At 41.9% G+C, this 22,403-nt stretch overlaps 1 protein-coding gene across 2 annotated transcripts in view; it reads right to left on the bottom strand.

The window, feature by feature from the left end:
• FAM81A (family with sequence similarity 81 member A) overlaps nucleotides 1-22,403 on the bottom strand; it is a 70,714-nt gene that overhangs the window by 9,876 nt on the left and 38,435 nt on the right. For both annotated transcript variants that reach the window (XM_090272014.1, XM_090272015.1), the window contains 3 exons: nucleotides 17,883-18,001; nucleotides 6,892-7,021; nucleotides 5,302-5,408 (listed from right to left, as the gene is read on the bottom strand). In XM_090272014.1, the coding sequence (XP_090128140.1) occupies nucleotides 5,302-5,408; nucleotides 6,892-7,021; nucleotides 17,883-18,001 (356 nt within the window). The remainder of the gene's footprint in view (nucleotides 1-5,301; nucleotides 5,409-6,891; nucleotides 7,022-17,882; nucleotides 18,002-22,403) is intronic.

The following is a 22,403-nucleotide window of genomic DNA, read 5'->3' as shown; positions in this document are numbered from 1 at the left end:
GAGCCTTCATCATGAAATTATGTTGAAATGCTTCTTCTGAATCTATGGAGATTATCATATGATTTTTATCCTTTGTTCTGTTAATGTGATACAACACACTGATTGATTAGTATGTATTAAATCATCTTTGAAGCCCAAGGATAAATCCCATTTGACTATGGTATATGATCCTTTTAATGTATTGTTGAATTTGGTTGCTAGTATTTTGTTAAGAATTTTGGCATCCATGTTCATCAGGGATATTTTCTTGTAGTGTCTGTATATGGCTTTGATATTAGGGTAATGCTGGCCTCATAAAATGAGTTTGGAAATGTTCCCTCCTCTTCAATTTTTTGGATGAGTTTGAAACTGATTGCCATTAATCCTTTAAATATTTGGTAGAATTCACCCATGAAGCCATTTAGTCCTGGGCTTTGGTTTGTCAGGAGGTTTTTGATTACTGATTCAATCTTATTATTATGGGTCTGTTAAGACTTTCTATTTCTTCATAATTCAGTCTTGGTACATTGTATGTTTCCAGAAATTCATCAATTTTTTCCTAGGTTATCCAATTTGTGGGCATGATTGTTCACAGGAGTCTCTTATGATCCTTTGCATTTCTGTGGTATCAGCTGTAATGTCTCCTCTTTTATTTATAGTTTTATTTACTTGAGTCCTCTTTCTTTTTTTTCTTGGTTAGCCTGGCTAAAGTTTTGTCTGTTTGGTTTTTCCTTCAAACCAACCAACCATTAGTTTTGCTTATTTTTTCCATTTTTTTTTCTATTGTTTTATATTCTGTATTTCATTTATTTCTACTTTAAGCTTTATTTTCTTCCTTCTGCTATCTTTGAGATTAGTCTGTTTTTCTTTTCTAATGCCTTGAGGTATAAAGTTAGGTTGTTTACTCAAAATCTTTCTGTTTTCATAATGTAGACATTTATCATTGTAAACTTTCCTCATAGAACTGCTTTTGCTGCATCATCCCATAAGTTTTGGTATGTTGTGTTTCCATTTTTATTTATTTCAAGATTTTAAAGTTTCCCTCTTGATATTCTCTGACACATTGATTATTCAGGAATGGGTTGTTTGATTTCCAGTTTTCCTCCTGTTATTGATTTCTAATTTGATGCTATTATGGGAAAGAAAGAAAGAAAGAAAGAAAGGAAGGAAGGAAGGAAGGAAGGAAGGAAGGAAGGAAGGAAGGAAGGAAGGAAGGAAGGAAGGAAGGAAGGAGAGAAAAAGAAAGAAAGAAAGAAAAAGAAAGAAAGAGAGAGAAAGGAAGGAAGGAAGAAAGAAAAGACAGATACTTGGCTTTATTTCAATCTTCTTTAATTTGTTAAGACTTGTTTTGTGGCCTAACATATGATCTGTCCTAGAGAATGTTGTGTGTGTGCTTAAGAAGAATGTGTATTCTGCTACTAGTGGATGGAATGTTCTGTATATGTCTGCTAGGTCTCTAGTTGGGCAGCACTGCTGTCCACGGTCTGAGGTAGGGGGCACTACTGGCTGGGGTCCCAGTCCTGGCAGGGCTCCTGGGTGAGCTGCATAGTCCTGTGGAGCCAGGACTCTGAAATTGCCTCTGGTTGGGTGGGGTTGCAGGCTGTGTCCCCTAGCACAGTGGTGCTGCTGATTGGACTCCATGATTGGACAGGGCTGCAGGCAAGGCTCCACAACTGCATCTGATCAGGTGGGGCCCCAAGAGGTGCACATCTGCACCCCAGCAAGATGTTGCCCCTAGCTGGACTCTAAGTTGCGGCATGGTTGTAGCCTGGGCTCCACAGCTGCACCTGATCAGGTGGGGCCCATGCTGCGTTTCCCAGGCAGATGTTCCCCTAGCTGGACTCCAAGTTCAGGCAGGACTACAGGCTGGGATTTATGATTAGACAGGGCCTCAGGCTATGCTCCACAACTTAGCAGGCTTCAGGTTGTGCTCCTCTGTTGAGTGAGGTCACTGGCCAGGCCCCCTGGTCAGGCAGGGCCACCAGCTGTACCTCGTAGTTGCATGGAGCTGGAAGCTGTGCTCTACAGTCAGTGGAGTTGTTGTCTGCACTCCCCCGTTTAGGGCTGCAGGCCATGTTCTGCATTTGGGCAGGTTTGTTGCCTGGGTTCCCTGCCTGGAAATGCTCAGCAATCAGGTGGGGTCATAGGCTGGGCTCCCAGGCTGCCTGGGGTCACTGTTCAGACTCCCTGGTCTGGTGGGGTCGGAGGCTACAGCTTTCATTTTTTATTATTAAATTTTGAAGAAGTCCTATTTGGTTGTTTAAATTCTGATGGGTCATTTTTGATAATTTCTCATCCCTTAATCATACTTTCAAAATGTGTGAATGCATATGTGTGTGAATACGCTTACATATGTATACATACACATACATACGTGTATACATATACATGTGTATACTTATTTTATCCAGTAATTCCTATATATGCAGTATTCAGAATTCTGATTCTACTTTTTGTTGCTTTTTTCTGATTTGATTACTTATGTGACTTTTTTCCCTGCGTTATTTTACAATATTTGATTATAAATCCATGTTCCTTAGCACTTCGTTTGTCTGTGGGAAGACTTGAACACTGAGGATTTGCATTTGCTTTGGCCAGGAATTTCAGGCCACTACCAAATCAGGATCATTCTAAGATAATTATTCACTGTGGTTTTCTTCAAGCCACTTGGGAAAGGTGAATTATAGTTCTAAATCCATATAAAGGTTGTGTTGTGATCCTGAATTTTCAAGAGATTATCTTTCACTCCTCTACCCAGAGCCAAGATTCAGACAGGTAGGTGTCCCGATGCCCTCTCCGTGGAATGGGGTTTTCCTAGTTCATCCCACTGGGATTTCACCTTTTGGGTCTCCAGTGCATTCCTCTGTCTCACAGAGGCCCCAAGCTTTGTCTCCTTCCCTCTGTGAATAGCCTTTGTGTGTAGACTTCTAGACTTTAAATTGTAGGAAGAAAAATAAAGATGTTCATGTCCACTCACTCGTAATATCTCATAAGGAAATAAGTCACAGAAGAAAAATAATACTAAGATGTTTATTTTCTTCTCGTGTGATTGAAGAAAGAGGATAGGAGGATCTTTCAATGCTTGGCTAACTTGTAGGCTCTATGAGAAATGGTGATATAACTCAATAATTATATAAGATATAAATAAAGATAATTATAGGAAAGGAAAGGTGGTTTTCGCAAGTAAAGCCTGTTGAATTGGCAATAACCCTGAAACAGCGTTAACCATGGAGGCAATGAGATGTAAGTACCAGGAGAATGATTAATTTAAACTTTCCACCAGCCTCTAACAAAGTTCCATACTGTTGTCACCTTTAAAAAATATATTAAGTCAAATATACATATATGTATGTACACACACATATACATATACAGTCAATACTGACTGTGTTGGCAGGAAGATACTCAACTCATGAAGCTTCATGATAGGGAAAGGTGTTTGGTTTGTGATTGAGCAGAAGAGCAGCAGGTGCGTTTCATTGAGGGCAAGGGCAGTCTAAAGGGCCACTATAAGGGCATGAGAAAGTGTAACCAAGTATAGGGTACTAACTAGAGAGCTCTAATCACCCTAGTGCAGACCCCTCCCACCTCGACTACTGAAACAGTGCCCCCAACTGATGTCTCCATCTCTGCTTCAGCCCCTTGTGATCCCTTTCCAACTGCAATCAAGGCCATTGATATCACTTCATTTACTTAAAGTCTTCCAGTGGCTCCTTATTGCTTTAGTGATGGAAACAGAAAGGCCTGACTGTGATCTACAAGGCCCTGCAAGCTGGCCCACCTCCTCTCCACCTTCACATCTCTGTTCCAGCCCTCACTTCCCCTCAGTCTCTGTTCTAGCCACTTTCTCATCTTGCAGTTTCTTTTCTTTTCTTTTCTTTAACCTTACCCGAGGGTATGTTTATTGATTTTAGAGAGAGGAGAAGGAAGGGTGAGAAAGAGAAATAGAGAAACATCGATTGGTTGCCTCTCTTACATGCCCTGACCAGGGAATGAATCTGTAACCCAGGCATGTGCCCTGACCGGGAATAGAACTATCAACCTTTTGGTTTACAGGATGATGCTCCACCAAGTGAGCCACACCCACCAGGGTCACATTTCTCCCAAGACAGGCTACTCCATCCCCTGTGTTCTCACCTCATTCTTTACCTAGTGAGTTCTGCTCATTCTTCATCTTTTCCTTCAAGCACGGCCTCTTCTGGAAGACCCCACAACCAGGCCTCCATTATTCCCTCTCATAGCACCACTGCATCAGCTCCCTGGGCTGCTGTGACAAATGACCACAACCGTGGTGGCTAAAAATGACACATTTATTTTCTCCTAGTTCTGCAGGCCAGAGGTCTGAAATCAGTTTCACTGGACTAAAGTCATGATGTGAGCAGAGATGGTTCTTTCTGGGGGCTCTGAGGGGAGAACCATTTTCTTGCCTTTTTCAGCTTCCACAGCTTGTGGCCCCCTCCTCCCATCTTCACAGCACGTCACTCCCCTCTCTGCTGCCATGTCATGTGGTCTTCTCTTGTGACTCTGACCTTCCTGACTCCCTCTCAGAGGGACGTGAAGGGTGACATTGAGTTTACCCAAATAATGCAGTATAATTTATCCATTTTAAAACTGTAACCAGCCCTGGCCGGTGTGGTTCAGTGGATTGAGTACCATCCTGAGAACTGAAAGGTCACCAGTTCGATTCCCTGTCGGGGCACAGGCCTGGGTTGTGGGCCAGGTCTCCAGTTGGAGGCCTGCAAGAGGAAACCGATTGATGTTTCTCTCCCTCTCTTTCTTCCTTACTTCCCCTTTCTCTGAAAATAAATAATATCTTTTTATAAAATTATAAAACTGTAATCACATATGCAAAGTCCCTTTTTGCTATGCAAGGTACCATATTCACAGGGGTTACATGGTGATATTTGGGGGACCATTATTCAGCTTCTACACCATGTCCCGTTCCTTCAAAGCACGTACCACCATAAGTAATATAGCAAATGCTTATTTTAGTCATTATTTAATGAATGCTCATCAACTTCCTAGACTATAAACCTCACAAGGATAGGAATAGAGTCTGTTTCTCTTCATTAATGACCCTCAGCACCTAGGCTAGCGTGCAACTATTTATTGCACAAATAGATGGATTAGTATCCAACCACAAAAACCAAAATATTAGAAAGGTGAAGTGACAGCATGTTACATGGAAACTTTTCCTTTGAACTTCCAGTATTATTTTCACTTTGTTTATGCAATAAATAAAAACCAAGAGGAAAAAAATATGTAGTATTGAGTTCATAAAGAACGTCTCCCCCCAAAAAAGTTAATAGGTCAATTACTTACTTAGTATCCAAAAGTTGAAGCTGGTGGTTACTGTCTCGGTGGGACATCTTCAGTTTGGTGCTTTGCTCTGATATTGACAAGTCCACTCTGTTCAAAAGCTGAGAAATCTGCAAAAGAGACTTTGCTTCTCATACCACATCAAACCTTTTCAGAGGTCATTTCAGAAAACATTTAGTAAGCTATATTCTAGACAAATGAGACGAAGACTTGTTCTAATTTAATACATTCATTTATGAGTTCACCTCATTTGTCCACTTCCATTTCCTTTCACACGCTCCCATCAAAAGCCACTATGCACAGAGCACTTCACAGTCCTCTGATGAGCAAGCCCAGTGTCTGCCCACGAACACTACCACCCCCTGCTGGCGCAAAATATAGCCACTTTTATCCTGAAATTTCTACCATTAATGTAGCTGCTAGTCACAGAGAATGGAATTCTCACGGCTTACGAAACCCATTAAGGTCCCAGACTTACCTCCATATTGTTAAGTCACCAGAAAATATAACTTGTAAACTACATTCCTCCTGCTCCTTTCTCCCACTGCCTACCCATTTGCCTTATCTTTTTACTAACATTTAATATAAAACTAGTGCTATATGAAATGTCTTTATTTTCTGCAATTATAATGTTCAATGTTCCTTACTTAAAGATTCATGGAATGAGTATTTATCAGATCCAGAACAAAGAAAAAAAAATATTTTTATGGATTTCTAGATGCATTTTACTTGGCTTAGCTACCAGAAAGCTTAATGTGTCCTTAGCGCTTATTTTCTGATCTAATAATTCTATCCTCACTCATTCTTTGATGAAAATTATTGAACTTGTCATTTTCTTCTTCTTTTCATGGTTTTATAATACCTGTGTTTTTCACAGAAGCAAATGTAGACACTTATTGGATGTAGTTAAGACACAAGTAGATTTAATTCAATAAGGTGACCAGGTGCCCCATTTTACTGGAATAGTCCCTTTTTAAATGAAGAATAGTAAGTACAGCACATACTGTGGGCAAAGTCCTACAAACACAGGCCCCATTCTGGCAAAGGGAACATTTTAACTGGCCAAAAAACAAACAGTACAATGCCAAGAATTTTGCCTTGTGAAATTACTCTGTAAATTTCAAGGTGGAACGCTCTAAAGTTTCATTAGCCAGCCTGTCCTCTGGCTCTGCCCTAATTCTTTCCCGCACACAGACTATGGGATGAGGCAGCACATCCTGTGAATCCCGGTGAACAGAGCCCCCTTTTCCTGAACCCCAAACTGGGACGACTGGCATGTGAGAATGCGGATCACTTACATGTGCGAGAGGTAGCTCTGGAGTTACGATTTAGAATGTCTGGGATACATTAATTGTTTTAAAAATGAGAGGAAAGAATTTTTTAATTAGGACTGCACTAAAAAATCTCGGTGGTTTGGCTGCCATGCACAGGAAGCGCCACTCCGGTGATGGAGAAGGAAGGATGAAGCAAAGGGAGGCGGTGATGCTCCCTCTGGGTGCCCTAGCTAGTTTCTCCTGTGAGAAATAGCTAGCCGTGTTATTCTTAGCTCAGAACAATGACCACTTCTAACTGGGTACTGGAAATGGGTCGTACCTGTCCCTCTGCGTCTTTGATTTTTGTTTCCAAGATAAGTTTGGCAGCTTGCTGCTCCTTGTTCAAGTGTTGAAGCCCCTCGTAGGTCGTTTTGTGCTCTGCAGAGAGTCGTGCTATGCTGGCGTCACACCTGTCCAGGCAAATAACAGGTGATTTTCATTAAAGTTTAAAAACAAGAGCCAAAACTTCCTTACATACTATAAAATGAATGACTCTACTCAAAGAAACTGCATATGAGTCATTCTTTTAACAGAGGTTCAGATTAACTCAGAGAGCTGCCCTCATTATGGTTTTTCAGTTAAACCACAGGGATGTACTTAATAAGACAAGGGATGTAACCATGAAAGGGGCAAGGCTTTACAATGCTCACGACGACAAAATCGTTTACACAGCGAGAGCCCAATTACAAAAAGCTTATAGCATGGGCCAGATGTGGTCTGTCGTTCTCTAGAACCACCTCGGCCCTTTCAAGTCTGGGTCCCCTTTGAATTTTGGAGGCAATTTCTACCATATTTGAAAGTGCTCTTCTTAACATTTTACCACATTACGTATAGGGCTGTATACTCTAAGGGGGGTCCAGAGCAGGGGAAAGCCCTGCGGCTGGTCCAAGGGGCAAAGAAAACGGCTCTTCCCCTTGGGAAGAAAACGGCAGTTCCAATAGTACTCAAACTATCAGTGGCAGAAAAGCTGTGTACTAGCCTCTATCTAGACCTAATAGGAAAGTCACAGAATGGACCCTGAGGGATTTAGAGCAAAGTCATCCCTGTTCCAATACAATCATTCCTGCTTTGAGAAGTGCCTGCTGGCTTGCTATTGGGCTCTGGTAGAGACAGCACGCCCAGTCCTGGGACATGAAGTGACCATGCAATCTGGGCGGTCCATATGAACACCAAGCCCTATAGGTGGGCACTAAGCAGCACTCCATCTCCGAAGGGAAGGGGTACATCCAGACATCAAGTTTGAGCAGGTCATAAAGGCATAAATAAATTACAAGTCCAGACTCCCAAGGCACCTAGTGCTGCTACTGTACTAGATTTCCTTCAACACCCGTGGCCTCTTGAGGAGTTTTTGATGACCAAGTGGACTGAAGGAGAAAAAGTCAGGTCTGATTTGCAGCTGGTCACACCCAATATGCTGGCATCTTCTAGAAAATAGCTGACACTTAAAAGCCCAGTCAGGAGTGGTCCGAAGGGTATTATAGGAGGGAAACCCTCACAGTAGGCAGAACTTCAAACAATATATCTGGGTGTTCGTTTTGCCTAGAATAAGAGATGAAGATTAACTAATGATGAGAGAGCTAGAAAGACATATTGGAAGATACAAGGGAAAGCAGCTGTATGAAAGGGTCGCTCAGAACTGACACAGCATTTTTTGCTTCTTGTGAATGCTCTCTGTATATCATTGGGGCAGAAGCCCCAAAACTGCACTTCCCAGACTCCCTTACTAGCACGGTTCTGATTTAGATTCCACTGATGAAAAGCACTGATGCAAGATTTGAAAGTAGAAGAGAAGGGGAAGCCCTGTTCTCCTCTGGCAGCAGAGTACAGACAGACACATGGGTAAACTGCTGATGTGAGGTTGCAGCCACTTCTAGGCCCACTCCTGAAAATCATTTCCTTCCATGCTATGGGCAGCTGAGGTCAACGGCTCCTTTCTGTGATCCTCACACTTCCTATTTTGCTGAAAACCAATTAAGTTTCCTGCACGTTGCTTCCTCGGATCTTCTGATGATTTTACAAGCTGTAATTTTTCTGTATTAAATTCCTTCCTGCTAAAATACTTACAGTGCTTTCTGTTTTCTTGAGCGAAACTTAATGCAGATAGTCATTAAAATATCACAAGAAAACATGCAAAATATCTCTGAACCATGTGTGATTTTTATTTTATTTTTCATTTTTCTAAATTGTATAACTTTCCTGCAATAAATACAAATAATTTTTATAGTCAGAAAAAAACAATTACACAAAGAAAATATTTTGATCAACATCCATGTTCAAAAATGTTACAATTTTATGAAATAGGCACTATCATACTATCTTTGCCTGGACCTGTCATAAAGCAGAAATGAGGCTGGAGTACAAGGAAGCCAGAGCTGGAGACATGTGGGCTCACATCACTGTCATGAAAGTCAGGTCAGATTCAAGGTAATATACAGTAGAAGTGAAGAAGCTCTGGTTGGAACCCCACCCACAATTCATTCATTCTCTCAGTAACTATTTGCAGAATGTCTCAAATATAGTATAGCGGGAACTTGAGCTCTTCAGTACATACACTACACCATCTAGAAATTTTAAAAAACTTTTATGCCAGCATTACCAAAAGCTTATGCAGCTTATGTGTATATTTTGCTATTATTGATGGAGATTACATTAGACATCTTGTTCATTATAATCTGATTCAGACAAATGTGCTCGGAAGATTGGGACCTTGCTGAACAAGTCATTATAAATACTCATGGAGGACTTCTAGTCAAGATGGAGGCATAAACAGACACTTTGTGTTTCCCTCCACAACTAAGAAGGAATACAACTACCTCAAAACTAGAGACAACTAGAAGTTCCAGAAAATCGAGCTGTATGGAAATCCAAGAAAGATATAAAGAAGAAATGCTCATCCAGACAGGTAGGAGAGGCGGAGCCAGGGCAGACAGGATGCAGTGTGGTGGCGGCAGCAGCGGAGGCAGCGGCAGGCCAGTGGAAAGCACAGTCATACATTTTAAAAAGTAGGAAGGGATACCTGGGGAGTGCTCCCAGCACCAGACCAGACCCCACAGCTCACAGCTCCAGCGCCGGGGAAAATAAAACCTCATTACTTCTGACTGTGCAGACAGTGGGGGTGGGGGAGGAGGAAGAAACTGCTGGTCTCTTAGCAGAGCTCACTTGTTTAGAGGTCCCCATGGTCCCAGAACGTCTTCAGGCCCACCCACTCTGGGAATGACAGCCACGGCAACACTAGAGAGGCGCCAGTCCCATATGGAAGTGGGAGAAGTGCCTGGAAAAGGGGCAAGTGCTGACCAAGCAGCATTGTTCCCTCTCAGACACCTCCCCCACATACAGCACCACAATGTGGTGAAACAGGTCAGCCTGCACTGACGAACACCTAAGGCTCCACCCCTTACAACATAGCAGGTGTGACAGCTGTACCTAATACATAGAGGCAAACAAATACAAGAGCCTGTCAAGATGAGGAGACAGAGAAGTATAGTCCAAAAGAGGGAACGGATCAAGGTTCCAGTGGGAGAACTGAGCAACAATAAGATAGCCAACCTAACAAATGGGGAGATAGCCAAGCTAACAGACACAGATTTCAAAACACTGGCGATAAAGATGCTCACAGACTTGACAAATATTCTCGAGTACAGCAAATGTGTAAGGGAAGAAGTGAAGACTATGATAAATGAAACGAAGGAAAATCTTCACAAACCCAATGGTAAAGGGAAGGAAACCTGGGTTCAAATAAATGATTTGGAATATAAGGGGAAAAAAACAGTCAACCAGCACAGAATGAGGAAACAAGAATTGAAAAAAAATGAGGAGAGGCTTAAGAATCTCTGGGAAAACTTTAAACGTGCCAACAACCGAATGATAGGGGTGCCGAAAGGAGAAGAGGAAGAGCAAGAAATCAAAAGCTTATGTGAAAAAATAATGAAGGAAAACTTCCCAACTTTGACAAAGGAAATAGACATACAAGTCCAGGTAGCACAGGGAGTCCCAAACAAGCTAGAACCAAGGAGGACCACATCAAGACACGTCATCATTAAAATGCCAAAGGTTCAAGATAAAGAGAGAATCTTAAAAGCAGTAAGAGAAAAACAGAGTTACCTGCAAAGGGGTGCCTATAAGACTGTCAGCTGATTTCTCAAAAGAAACTGCAGGCAAGAAGGGACTGGCAAGAAATATTCAAGGTGATGAAAAGCAAGGACCTACAACCAAGATTACTCTATCCAGCAAAGCTATTATTTAGAATGGAAGGGCGGATAAAGTGCTTCCCAGACAAGGTAAAGCTAAAGGATTTCATCATCACCAAGCCATTATTATATGAAATGTTAAAGGGACTTATTTAAGGAAAAGACCAAAACTATGAACATTAAAATGACAACAACAACAAAAATGACAACAAACTTACAACTATCAACAACTGAATCTAAAAATTTTTAAAAATCCAGGTAAGCAAATCAGAATAGCAACAAAATTATAGGTATGGGGGTCATTTGGAGGGTTATCGGCTGGGAGGGGGAAGGGGGAGAAATGGGGAAATGGTACAGGGATTAAGAAGCATGATTCATTAGTACAAAATAGACAGGGGGAAGTTAAGAATAGTATAGGAAAAAAGTAAAACCAAAGAACCTATATGCACAACCCACGGACATGAACTAAGGGGGGTGGGATTGCTGGAGAGAAGGAGGGTACTGGGTGGAGGGGAGCAAAGGGGGAAAAAATTGGGACTACTGTAACAACATAATCAATAAAATATACTTTAAAAAGTAAAAAGAAAAATAGAAATGCCAATGGAATAACAAGAGTTTTAAAGAGCAGTTACAGAAACTGGTCACATGTCATGTAAATTGGTCAGTTCAGGTGAAAAGATTCATTTAATTATTTGACAATTAAAAAGCCACTGGTGACCTTAGCAAGGGCAGTTTCTATAGAATGATAGGAGTGGAATTCAGATTTGGTGGGGAATAAAAGAAGTTGAGGAAATGGAGACACAAAATGTGGGCTGCCCTGACCCATGTGGCTCCGTTGGTTGGGTGTCGTCCTGCAAAGCGAAAGTCGCCAATTCAATTCCTGGTCAGGGCATATGTCTGGGTGGTGGGTTCAGGTCCTAGTCAGGGCAGTATGAGAAGCAATCAAATGATGTTTCTCTCTCACATCAATGTTTCTCTCCCTATCTTTCTCACTTCCCCTTTCTCTAAAAATAAATAAAGTATTTTTAAAAAAGAAAAACAAATGAGACAAAATGTTAACAAATGGTGGATCCTGAATATTTTTATGTTTGGAAATTATATACATAAATATATATTTACATATATAATCATATATAATATACATATAAAGAAGGGGGAAGCAATATTGCTACTTTAGCTAGCACTGAATCAAAGACATCATTCTTGTCTTTTCAGAAAAACACAAGACAGCCTCAGCACTCTCACTTAGCTGCATGCATGCTCAATAACTTTAGTTAAACAAGAATTTGCAATGAATCTGATCAGTTGTCCTATTTCATCCTTGATATTTTATATTACAGATTCCAACTTTTCCTTTCCAGTCTTTCGGGCAGTTATCTCCCAGGTGCATTTCCTAGCAGTGACCATCAGGTGGCGGAATGACTCTATCACTTGGCCAACAGGCTCTCGGATACCAGGGAGGTGGTCAAAGTCCAACAGGGTCCTAAAGGTCTAGCAATAGGTTATGACTTGGGCAACATGCTTAAGGGGAACTTCTCTTACAGCTTGTGACATAGCACATCAAAGGCAATGACATTTAAAACATTTTCTCATCTTCCATATTATAATAATTCACATGTATGTGTGTGTATGCATGTACTTATATATATATACATACACACATAATTATTGTATATATACATCATTAAGCCCTTAAGTGCTGGCAATAATTTAACTGAATCAGATCATAGAGCAATTTATGTTCTAGGGCACTGTCAAAAACAGTAGTAGCAATATACCAGCAATTAGTGGAGCCTAAGATTTGGGTGGGGCACCAACAGAGGTAGGCAGCTTAATAAAAGATCAGGGAAAAAGACAGAGAGCCTTGCTGAACCCACTATCATCGCAGGGTGACTTTGTACCTTCTGAGAAGTGACATCTGAGGCTTCTTCACATTGTGGAGGAAACAGCACTAAAATAGTCCAGCCAAGTCATTAAACAAACAAACAAACAAACAAACAACAAAACAAACCCCAATGTGTGTGTCAGTATACCAGATTGCAACAACATATTACCTCAAATGCCCACTTATTAACAAAAATTCTGAGACATGCAAAGAAACAGACAAATGTGAACTATACCGGGGGGGGTGGGGCAGATAAAAGAACCTGCCTGTGAGAAAGCAGATGTCAAATTTAAAAGACAGAAACTCAAGGCAGCCACTATAAATATAGGATAATCAAGGAAAGAAAAGAAACATGCTTTAAAAAGTAAAGAAATGTTTTATGACAGTGTCTCATTAGATAGAGAATATGAATAAAGAGATAGAAATGTTTTTTTAAACTAAATGGACCCAATTAAGAAAATGAAAACAGAATGGGGATTTTTTTTCAAATATTCTATAAGAGAATTGCATCTGGAATATATAAAGAACTCCTACAACTCAATAATAAAAGGACAAATAACCCAATTTAAAAATAGGAAAAGGATCTAAATAAACAGTTCTCCAAAGAGGAGATACAAATCACCAATAAGCACATTAAATGATGTTCAACACCATTAGTCATTAAGGGAAATGCAAATCAATACTACAACAAGCCGCCACTTCCCGCCCACTGGCTTGGCTATAATCAAAAGGCACATAAGTACTGGAGAGGATGTGGAGGGATTGGAGGCCTCATACACTGCTGCTGGCAATGGAAAATGGTGCAGCCACTTTGGAAATCAGCCTGGCTGTTCTGCTCCCCAAAAGATTAAATATAGAGTTTCCATATTACTCAATAATTACGCTCATTTCTCATACATATATACACACATGGAGATATATATGAGAAATGAAAAAAACATGTGAATGTTCAGAGCAGCATTATTTATGATAGCCAAAAATCTTTAGGCGACTTCCGGCCAAGATGGAGGCTTAGACGGACACGCTAGGTCTCCCTCTACAACCATAGAGGAATACAACTACTTCAAAACAAAGGATAACTAGAAATTCCAGAAAATAAAACTACACGGAAGTCCAACATATGAAGTTATAAACCAGCGGTGCCATTTGGGCAGGTAAGAGTTAAAGTGGGCAGTGCTGTTTGCGGTCGCACCCGGAGCGGCGGGCGGCGAGGAGTCCGGGCTACGCAAGCCCCTGGCGGTGCTCGACCCCGGCGAGGAGTCCCGGTGGCCAAGCCCCTGGCGGTGCGCGACTCCGGAGCTGGGGAGAGCGGCCGCCGCATCGCCTTGAACAGTGAGGCCCAGGGGGGCGGGAGGACGGATCCCGGTCTCCTAGCTGAATAACTGTGTGAAACCATCTTGGACCCCCGCCCCCAAAGAAAGCACCACAGGGCTGCGAAATAGGTCGCGGACAGGCGCCGGTCGCTAATTTGTGACGCGTACACAGGCACTGCCCCCGACAGCCGGCCCAAGAAAACAAAACGCATCTGTCAAAATGAGGCAGACAACTTTAGAAATACCGGTAACACAACTCACCAGGCAGCAGATAGAGAACCTGACAGATGAACAGATAAGAAACCTGTCAGAGGCTCAGTTCTGGGCCATTGTTATCAGGTGGCTTACAGAATTCACAAAAGAGCAGGAAAAAGATATGAAAGAAGCGAAAAACTTTCATAACGAAAGGAACAAAACAGCATACGAGACAGAAGGAAAGGAAATAAAATCCAGAGTTCATTTCAACAAACTGGAATATGGAGAAGGAACAAGCAGTCAACCAATGCAGAGAGAGGAAATGGGAAGTAACAACGAAAGGATCAGAAACCTCTGGGACAGCTATAAAAGGCCCAACATAAGAATCATTGGTTTGCCAGAGAATGAGGAAGATGAACTAGAACTTGAAAAATTGAGTGAAAATATAATAAAGGAGAACTTCCCAGACTTGGGAAAGGGAATAGACCTGCAGGTCCAGGAAGCAAGGAGAGTTCCCAAGAGACTGGACCCAGGGAGAACCACTCCAAGACACATTATAATCAAAATGTCAAAAATTAAAGATAAAGAGAGAATCTTAAAAGCAGCAAGAGAGAAGAAAAGAATTATGTACAAAGGGGTCCCAATTAGACTATCAGCTGACTTCTCAAGGGAAACCCTACAGGCAAGAAGAGACTGGCAAGAAATATTCAAAGTAATGAAAATCCAAAACCTACAACCACGAATACTCTATCCAGCGAAATTGTCATTCAGAATAGAAGGACAGAGAAAGTGTTTCCAGGACAAAATAAAACTGAAAGAGTTCATTAGATCCAAACCACTATTATATGAGATGTTAAAGGGACTGGTTTAAAAAAAAAAAACAGAAGCTAGGGAGATGAAACAAAGGCAAACTAAATAGGCAACGAGAGTGGAAGAGGAACTGTGGGTACGGGAAGCATATTGGGGGGAGGTCAACAGGGAGGGGGAATGGGGAAAGGGAGGGAGATGATATAGGAATTGGGGATCAAGGTAGGAGGGAATGGAATAGACGGAGAGAGGTTGGGAGGAACTGTATGCACAACTAATGGACATAATCTAAAAGGGGGGGACAACTGGAGGGAGGGGGGCCACCGGGTGGAGGGGAGCAGAGGGAAGGGAAATTGGCACAAATGTAATAATTTAATCAATAAAACACATTAAATCTGAAAAAAAAAAATCTTTAATCTGATCATGTCCAATTTTATCTTTTTTTTTTTTTTTTTCTTTGCACCCGGGCTTGCTTACCTTGCGGGAACTTGCACATCTGCCTTAGTAGACAGGTAATTCTCTATGGCTCTGACACCATGCAAGCAGACTTCATAGAGAAAAGTGAATATGTCCATTAAGTCTTGGAAAAATGAAGAAGACAGGGCAAAAAATGGACCAAATATGCCAGATACTCTGCGTTAGGGAGAAATGGGAAACTCTGAGAAAGTCTTTTTCAGGGTATGCTATGCTTAGAAGCAGTAAGGGTGTCTCTCACCTCCATGGCAAATTTGCCTTTGCCCCTCCAAGCTGGATCTACAGGGACGGTAACAGGGCCTGTTTCCTTCCATCACATCACCAATGGATCCAAAACACTATGAAATAAATCTGAAATAATATAGCAGCCTACTAATTTAAGAATATCACTTAAAAAGTTCATACATATTCCTTCAATACAATAACAACCATTGCAAGAAAGCCAAAACTTTGCCAAAGAATTTTTATTCTACATGAGTTTATTTCAACAATTAAAAGTCCCATTAACATTATAAGGGGAAGACAAATATAAAACAAAGCAGAAGCGTGTGGTGCTCACAGCACCCTTTTTAATTGTTTTGGAGTAAAAGTATTTGTTACAGAGAAGGAACAAGCTGGGTGGAGCAGTTAATAAGAAACTGCAGGAAAAAATGTAAAATTTCTGAAAGTATGTCAAGATAATTTCTTCATTTTGTAATTAGAACCAGGATAATTTCATTGCTGAGGATAATTTCATGAGGACAATTTCACTGCTGCTGCCTCTGAGGTAACAACTATAGCTCCCGTTTGCTCTGTGTTCATGCCATCCCATACACTACACTAAGCCTCTTACATATATTGCCTCACTTAATCTTCAACTGCAACTCAAGTGACCAAGAAGATCCTCAAAGTTCTCATGAAGTACCTACTCTGCCCTGCAGCTCTGAAGTTCTAACTCCTCACTGTTCTGAGAGGTATAACAGAGCTGGGGTTTCTTTTAAGCCAATCTCCACAGAAAGGATTCAAGTTTTTCCACCCTATTAAAGTGATTTTTCTAGATCACTCATCTAAGCAAGCATTTATTGAGTATCTACTGTTTTCCTGGGACTATTCCCAGACACTTGAGCTACAAAAATAAAAGATGGTACTCTACCCTAAAACAGTAAAGACAAGAGAGAGATTCAATAGAACAAAGAATGCTAGGGAAGATCAGGAGAGTAGGGTATCAGGGGAGACTTCCTGGAGGAGGAGACATTTCAGCAGAATTTTAAAGGCTGACTATAAGAAAAGAAGGGGGAAAAAGAAGTTAGAAAAGAAGGAGAGTGTGGCCCATTCTGGAAATAACAAGCAATTGATCACTGCTGAAAAGTACAGTGCAAGGGCAAAGAGGGGTGATGAGGTCAGTAGGATTTCTGTCCCAAAGGGTCATATGAAGGAAATTGGAGTTCACTCAGACTAGGACAGAAAACCACAGAAGGGTGGCCAACCAGGTCTCCATTTAATCTCAGCCGTTAGACTAATGTTCATCCAGCAGACCCAAATACACACGCCCACCATGCAAGGCCCTTCAGGTGTCGTCCGCACAAATACCTCCTCACACTGCTACTCTCTGCTCCAAAGAGGCTTTGGATCCTATGAGCCCCTTTTTCCACTCTCACCCCTGGCAGACCACTGTCAACTTTACCTCATACTGATTCAAATTGCCTGTGAGCTCCACAGCTCCCATGTAGACCTGTGCTTGACTCTTCACAGCAGCAGAGGGCAGAAGAGGCCCGTCATACTTAGGGACTGTTGGCACCTCTAACAAGCTCCCAGGTACTATGGATGCTGTGGGGTGAGCACCATTTGAGTAGTGAGGGGCTAGAAGAGCATTTTCCATGCTGTTTTTTAAAATTCCCAATCTACCATGGACCAATACTTTCAGAAAATAAAATACAAATATAGTCAATAATATTGTAATAACTGTCTGGTGTCAGGTGGGTTCTAGACTTATTGGGAAATATAAATGTCTAATCATTATATTGTACAGATGAAACTAATATAATATTGTATAACAACTGTGATTAGAAATAATTTGATAATAAAGGAATGATAAGAAAAATGCAATTTTTAACAAAGACATGCAAAATGTTAAGCCCCAATTTTGTATATTATTGGATTCAATAAACACGATACCCTTACCCTGCCAAACGGCACAGGCCCGCTGAGCTCTCCCACCGTTTCTCCCCACAAGAGCAGTCGCAAACACACAAGAAATCATGGCACAGTCACATCGGGTCTAACTTCCGTTGCTCGATTTTACAGGCAAAGGAGGGGATGTATGAGAATGCAAACAATTTGCTTTAGGGTTTCATGAATATATTCCCCATGAAAATAAAGTTTATAAAAAATAGCCTTTGAGGAGTGGAGTCCCAAACATTTGACCACCTACCTTGCCACTCTTCCCCGAAGATCTCCCAGACCGGACAGCTGGCGCATCTCCAGAGTCTTTAAGGCAGAATTAGTTCCATAGCTAATATTGTCCCGGGCACGGATCTGCTCCTGGAGAACCTGGGCAACACAAAACCACAAGGGAGTCATTTGAGAATTTACATGACGCCACAAAACCATCTTAAGTAAGAATGTTTAACGCCTTTCATAAGAGGCTCCTTTTTAACAGTTACCTGATATAGACAGAGAACCAGGGGCTTAGACAGAGAGAGAGACCTTAGGGATCACACCCACTCCAAGTCCCTTAATTTACCAATAAAAACGCAAGACTCAATGTCAAAAGACTTGATGGAGATCCAGCTGCAGGAAGAGGCAAAGCCCAGACCAGGACTTTGGACTCTTGGAATGTGCTTCTACTGCTCTAGGATGGTTTTTGACAATCATTGTTTTAGTTGAACAATCCTTATATTTATTAAGAAGTAATAAATCAAGAGCAAGAAGGGGAGTGGGCTTCAGGCAAACGGGTCCAAATTCTGGTTCCTCCACTGTGTGATCCTGGGCAACTGTGTACAGTTCTCTGGGCTTCCTCTTCTTCATTTGTAAACAGGAATGATGACTATAGTCTTTTTATTTTTTTAATGTTTTATTTATTATTTTTAGAGAGGGGAAGGGAAGGAGAAGGAGAGGGAGAGAAACATCAGTGTATGGTTGCCTCTTGTGTGACCCCAACCGGGGACCTCGCTGGAGATCTGGCCCACAACCCAGGCATGTGCCCTGACTGGGAGTCGAACCGGCGACCCTTTGGTGTGCAGGCCGGCGCTCAATCCACTGAGCCACACCATCCAGGGCGGTGACTATATTTTAAGGCCACTGTGGATATTACATAAGATACATATAAAGCACTTAGCACAATTGTTACAGAATGGGGGTCTCTGAAAATCCCCAGAGCCTGCAGGTTGGGGGATGAGGAAAGGAAACAGCTATTAAGATGCCTTCGCATGCCTGTGGCTAGTGGCTAGTGTCTTTGTTACACAAATGGCTTTGATACTTCCAAGGCCCCAAGAAGATGGGAGGGGTTTTGGGACCAGGGAATGGTACAGAAAACATATAGGGCCTGCACAGGGTTCTGTAAATGGTCAGAACTGGGTACCACACCCACTGCGTCAGAGGACACAGGGGTTTAAAAATAGGCAGCAGACATTTGAGCTGGGTTCTCCATGCGGTTTTGAGAAGGGAGAATACCATGTGGCTTTGTAAGGGTGAAGAGAGAACCATGTGTGATCCAGTGCAACAAGACAAATGTTTTCCTGGACTGTTATGCGGAGGTTGATGACATCGTACCCCAGATCCTGAAGGAGACAGCTGACAGATAAGGGATGGGGAACTTCTGGGCATGGTTTTGGCTTCTAGCCTTTTGGGGAGCAAGGGAAGTGCTGGGGGCCATGGAGAACAGGGCTCTGAGCTGAAGTGCTCACTGCCCTCCCCAGGTTGGAATATTGTAAACGAAGACCTGTTTTCCTCAACACTAGCTGTTGGGTTTTACACCAAGGCGCCACGTGAAAGAAGCCCATTTCGCTCTGTAACACAATGAGTAGTACACGGTAAATACAGCAAGTGCCAGTCTTTCTAGTAGTTATTTGATGACAACATTTATGCTGGGAGGGCAGAATGGTGCCCCATAGGAGACACGAAATGAAAGCAGAACTGCCTGAAGGTTAAGTGACCAACCTAAAGGCACGACCTCATGGAGCATCCACCTTGGGAGCTCTTCAAAGGAGTGATGGAGATGAGGACACCCCTGGGGTTTGCTGTGCATGTACTGGGAGGAGCAGACATGCACCAAATCCACACTGGCCCCCTAGAGGGAGGAGCTCAGGATGCCCATGTTACCCACCAGGAGTGAGGCACAAACAGCGAAATGATGCGTCCAAAGTCACATGTGTAAATAAGCAAGAAAAAAGAAACATCAGACATTAAAAAAAAAAAAAAAAAAATCACATGGGTAGCAAGTGGCTAGCCAGGACTCTGCAGTGCTGCCTGCCCAAAACAGGAAAGAAGCTGAACCTGAAGCCCTATGGCAGACAGGCAGGCAGACAGACCGACTAGAAAACCTGAGTCCTATGTAGCAGGAAACCCCTCAAAAGCACAAGGTTACATCAGACGTTTCTTTTGACCATTTCCCTTAGTCTTTGGCACATCCCCCACCACCCCAGGCCTTCCTCTCCTATATTCTGTCCTTCACACTCCCCTCCCTTTCCCTTCCAACTTTTTATAAACATTTTCTATTTGCTCGATGTCAGCTTAAATATTTATTATTCTTTCTTCCATTTTATTCTTTTTTCATAATTTAAAAAGATTAGTACAATGTTCCTTTATTTTTATTATTTCTTTAATAATGAAGACTTTTTTTTTTAGTACATTATTTTCTGTGTCCATAGCTTGGGTGTAACATGTTTTCTTTTTTTATTGTTTTAATTTCAGTTTTGGATTCCTCTTTGATTTAAGGATTAGTTAGAATTGTGTTTCTTCATTTTCAAGCTAAGAGTTTTTTCATCGTTTTTAGTGTTTATTTCTAATTGCATTGGATTATGATTAAAAATATGGTCTGTAATATAGTTAATGTTTTGAATGTACAGTATTCCCTCACTTATCGTGGGTATTACGTTCTAGACCCCCCACACCCCACCATAGGGAAAATCCACGAAGTAGGACCCTTACATTTATTTTAGTATTTATATATATTTTAAGGCTTTATAAACCCTTCCCACACACTTATAAACTGTTCACAGTCCCTTATTAACCTTTCCCACACTTTTATAAACACTCCTTATGTTCTTAAACATATTCTACACTCAAACCTACGTAACTTTAACAACATGCATATACAGTACTGCAAAATCCCGTGATAAATAATTAAAGATAATATTTTTTTAAATCCCACGATACAGTGAGCCCGCAATAAGTGAACCACGATATAGAGAGGGACCTCTGTATTAAAGTTTGCTTTGTGCACGATTGATTTTTTTTAATGTTCCATGCAAAAAACTATTTGAGAAGCAGAAGTTTCAAAATTGTCTATTAGATTGAGTTTGCTGATTCTATTATATCATCCATTTTTTCTATATCTTGTTTGTTTTTGTCTACTAGATCTCTGCAGCTTTAAAGAGGTATTACAAATTCATCAATTTCTCACCCTTTTAATACTTTTAATATATATTTAGCTGCCATTTTATTTGGTACACATACAGTTACAATAAGTGGCCATAACCATTATATAATAACCTTCGTTATATGATTTAGTGCCTTTCCTATTGTTTCATCTTACCAAACAGTAACATTGCTACTCGTCGTCGTCGTCGTCGTCGTCGTCGTCGTCGGCAGCCGTCCATCTCGAGAGACGATGGTGTAGCTTCTTAAGAGTCTATCTGCACCGCCGAGAATGGCTGTGCAGTCCGACTCGGGAGTGACATGGTAGTATCTGTCTCCTCCCGTGTTGAATCGACATCTTGCGATGACGCTGAAGCTACAGAGCCTGGGCAGGGTGATATGGAGGGTCTGCTGTTGCCCATGAAGCAGACCCCCCCTCTCTTCGCAGCTGAAGGGTCCAAGGGAAAGACGGAGTCAATACAGCTTGGCTTCAGGTGCGCCGCAGGAGTTGCCGGTGTTGACTACAATGTCAAACCGCCTTAGGGACTCCGGCTCCGGATTTTCTGTCGGGGTTTACTCCCTTAGCCTTTCCCCTGAAGAGGTATGCCGCAAGGCAGCGGAGGTTTTTTGGAGTCAGAGTTTTCCTTCTCTGATGTGCCCTGACTGGAAGATCGAACCAGCGACACTTAGCTCGCAGGCCGACGCTCAATCCACTGAGCTAAACCAGCCAGGGCCAACATTGCTACTATGCTTTATAAATTATAAAGCAAACACTTGCTTCATCTAATTGTACACCAGACACTGTTTTAAGTGCTTTAGGTATGTTAACTCATTTAATCCTCATAACACCCTATGAAGGAGGTCCTATTATCATCCCCATTTCCCGGGTGGTGAAATCCCTAAGCAGCTAAGTGACTTGACCAAAACCAGTCCAAAAGTGATAGAGCTGGGATTTGAACCAGGACTGTGCTCTCAATCATGACACTAGGCTGCTTTGTTTGTTTTCATTTGTCCCTTCACCTCACTTTATATTTACAGTTTATGTTGTTTTTAGTTGTTCTTGTTTCCTTTCTCCTTTTCCCTACTTTGGCTGGTTTGAGCAGATTACCATTGATTGCCTTTCCTCCCTTGCAAGCTGGAAAATGTGCCTGGGCGCTGCTATTCCATGACTGGTTGCCTTCCTTTCTGTAACACTCATAACCCCATACATGTCTACTCCGGGCTCTGTTCTTGTAGGGCGCCCCCTCTCCTCAGCCTGAGACACTCAGCACATCTTCGGGTCCACCCTCCCTCAGCCGCTTTCGCCCTACTGCCCCATGGGACTTACTTGGAAGGATTTTATTTTTCTCCCCTCTTGCCCTTCCCCCACCCTACT

This window comes from Furipterus horrens, unplaced genomic scaffold (genome assembly GCF_987537825.1).
Source record: "Furipterus horrens unplaced genomic scaffold, mFurHor1.1.pri manual_scaffold_3, whole genome shotgun sequence".
Taxonomy (NCBI): Eukaryota; Metazoa; Chordata; class Mammalia; order Chiroptera; family Furipteridae; genus Furipterus; species Furipterus horrens.
The sequence above is the reverse complement of the archived record's forward strand: the minus strand, read 5'-3'. Positions and strand labels throughout refer to the sequence as shown.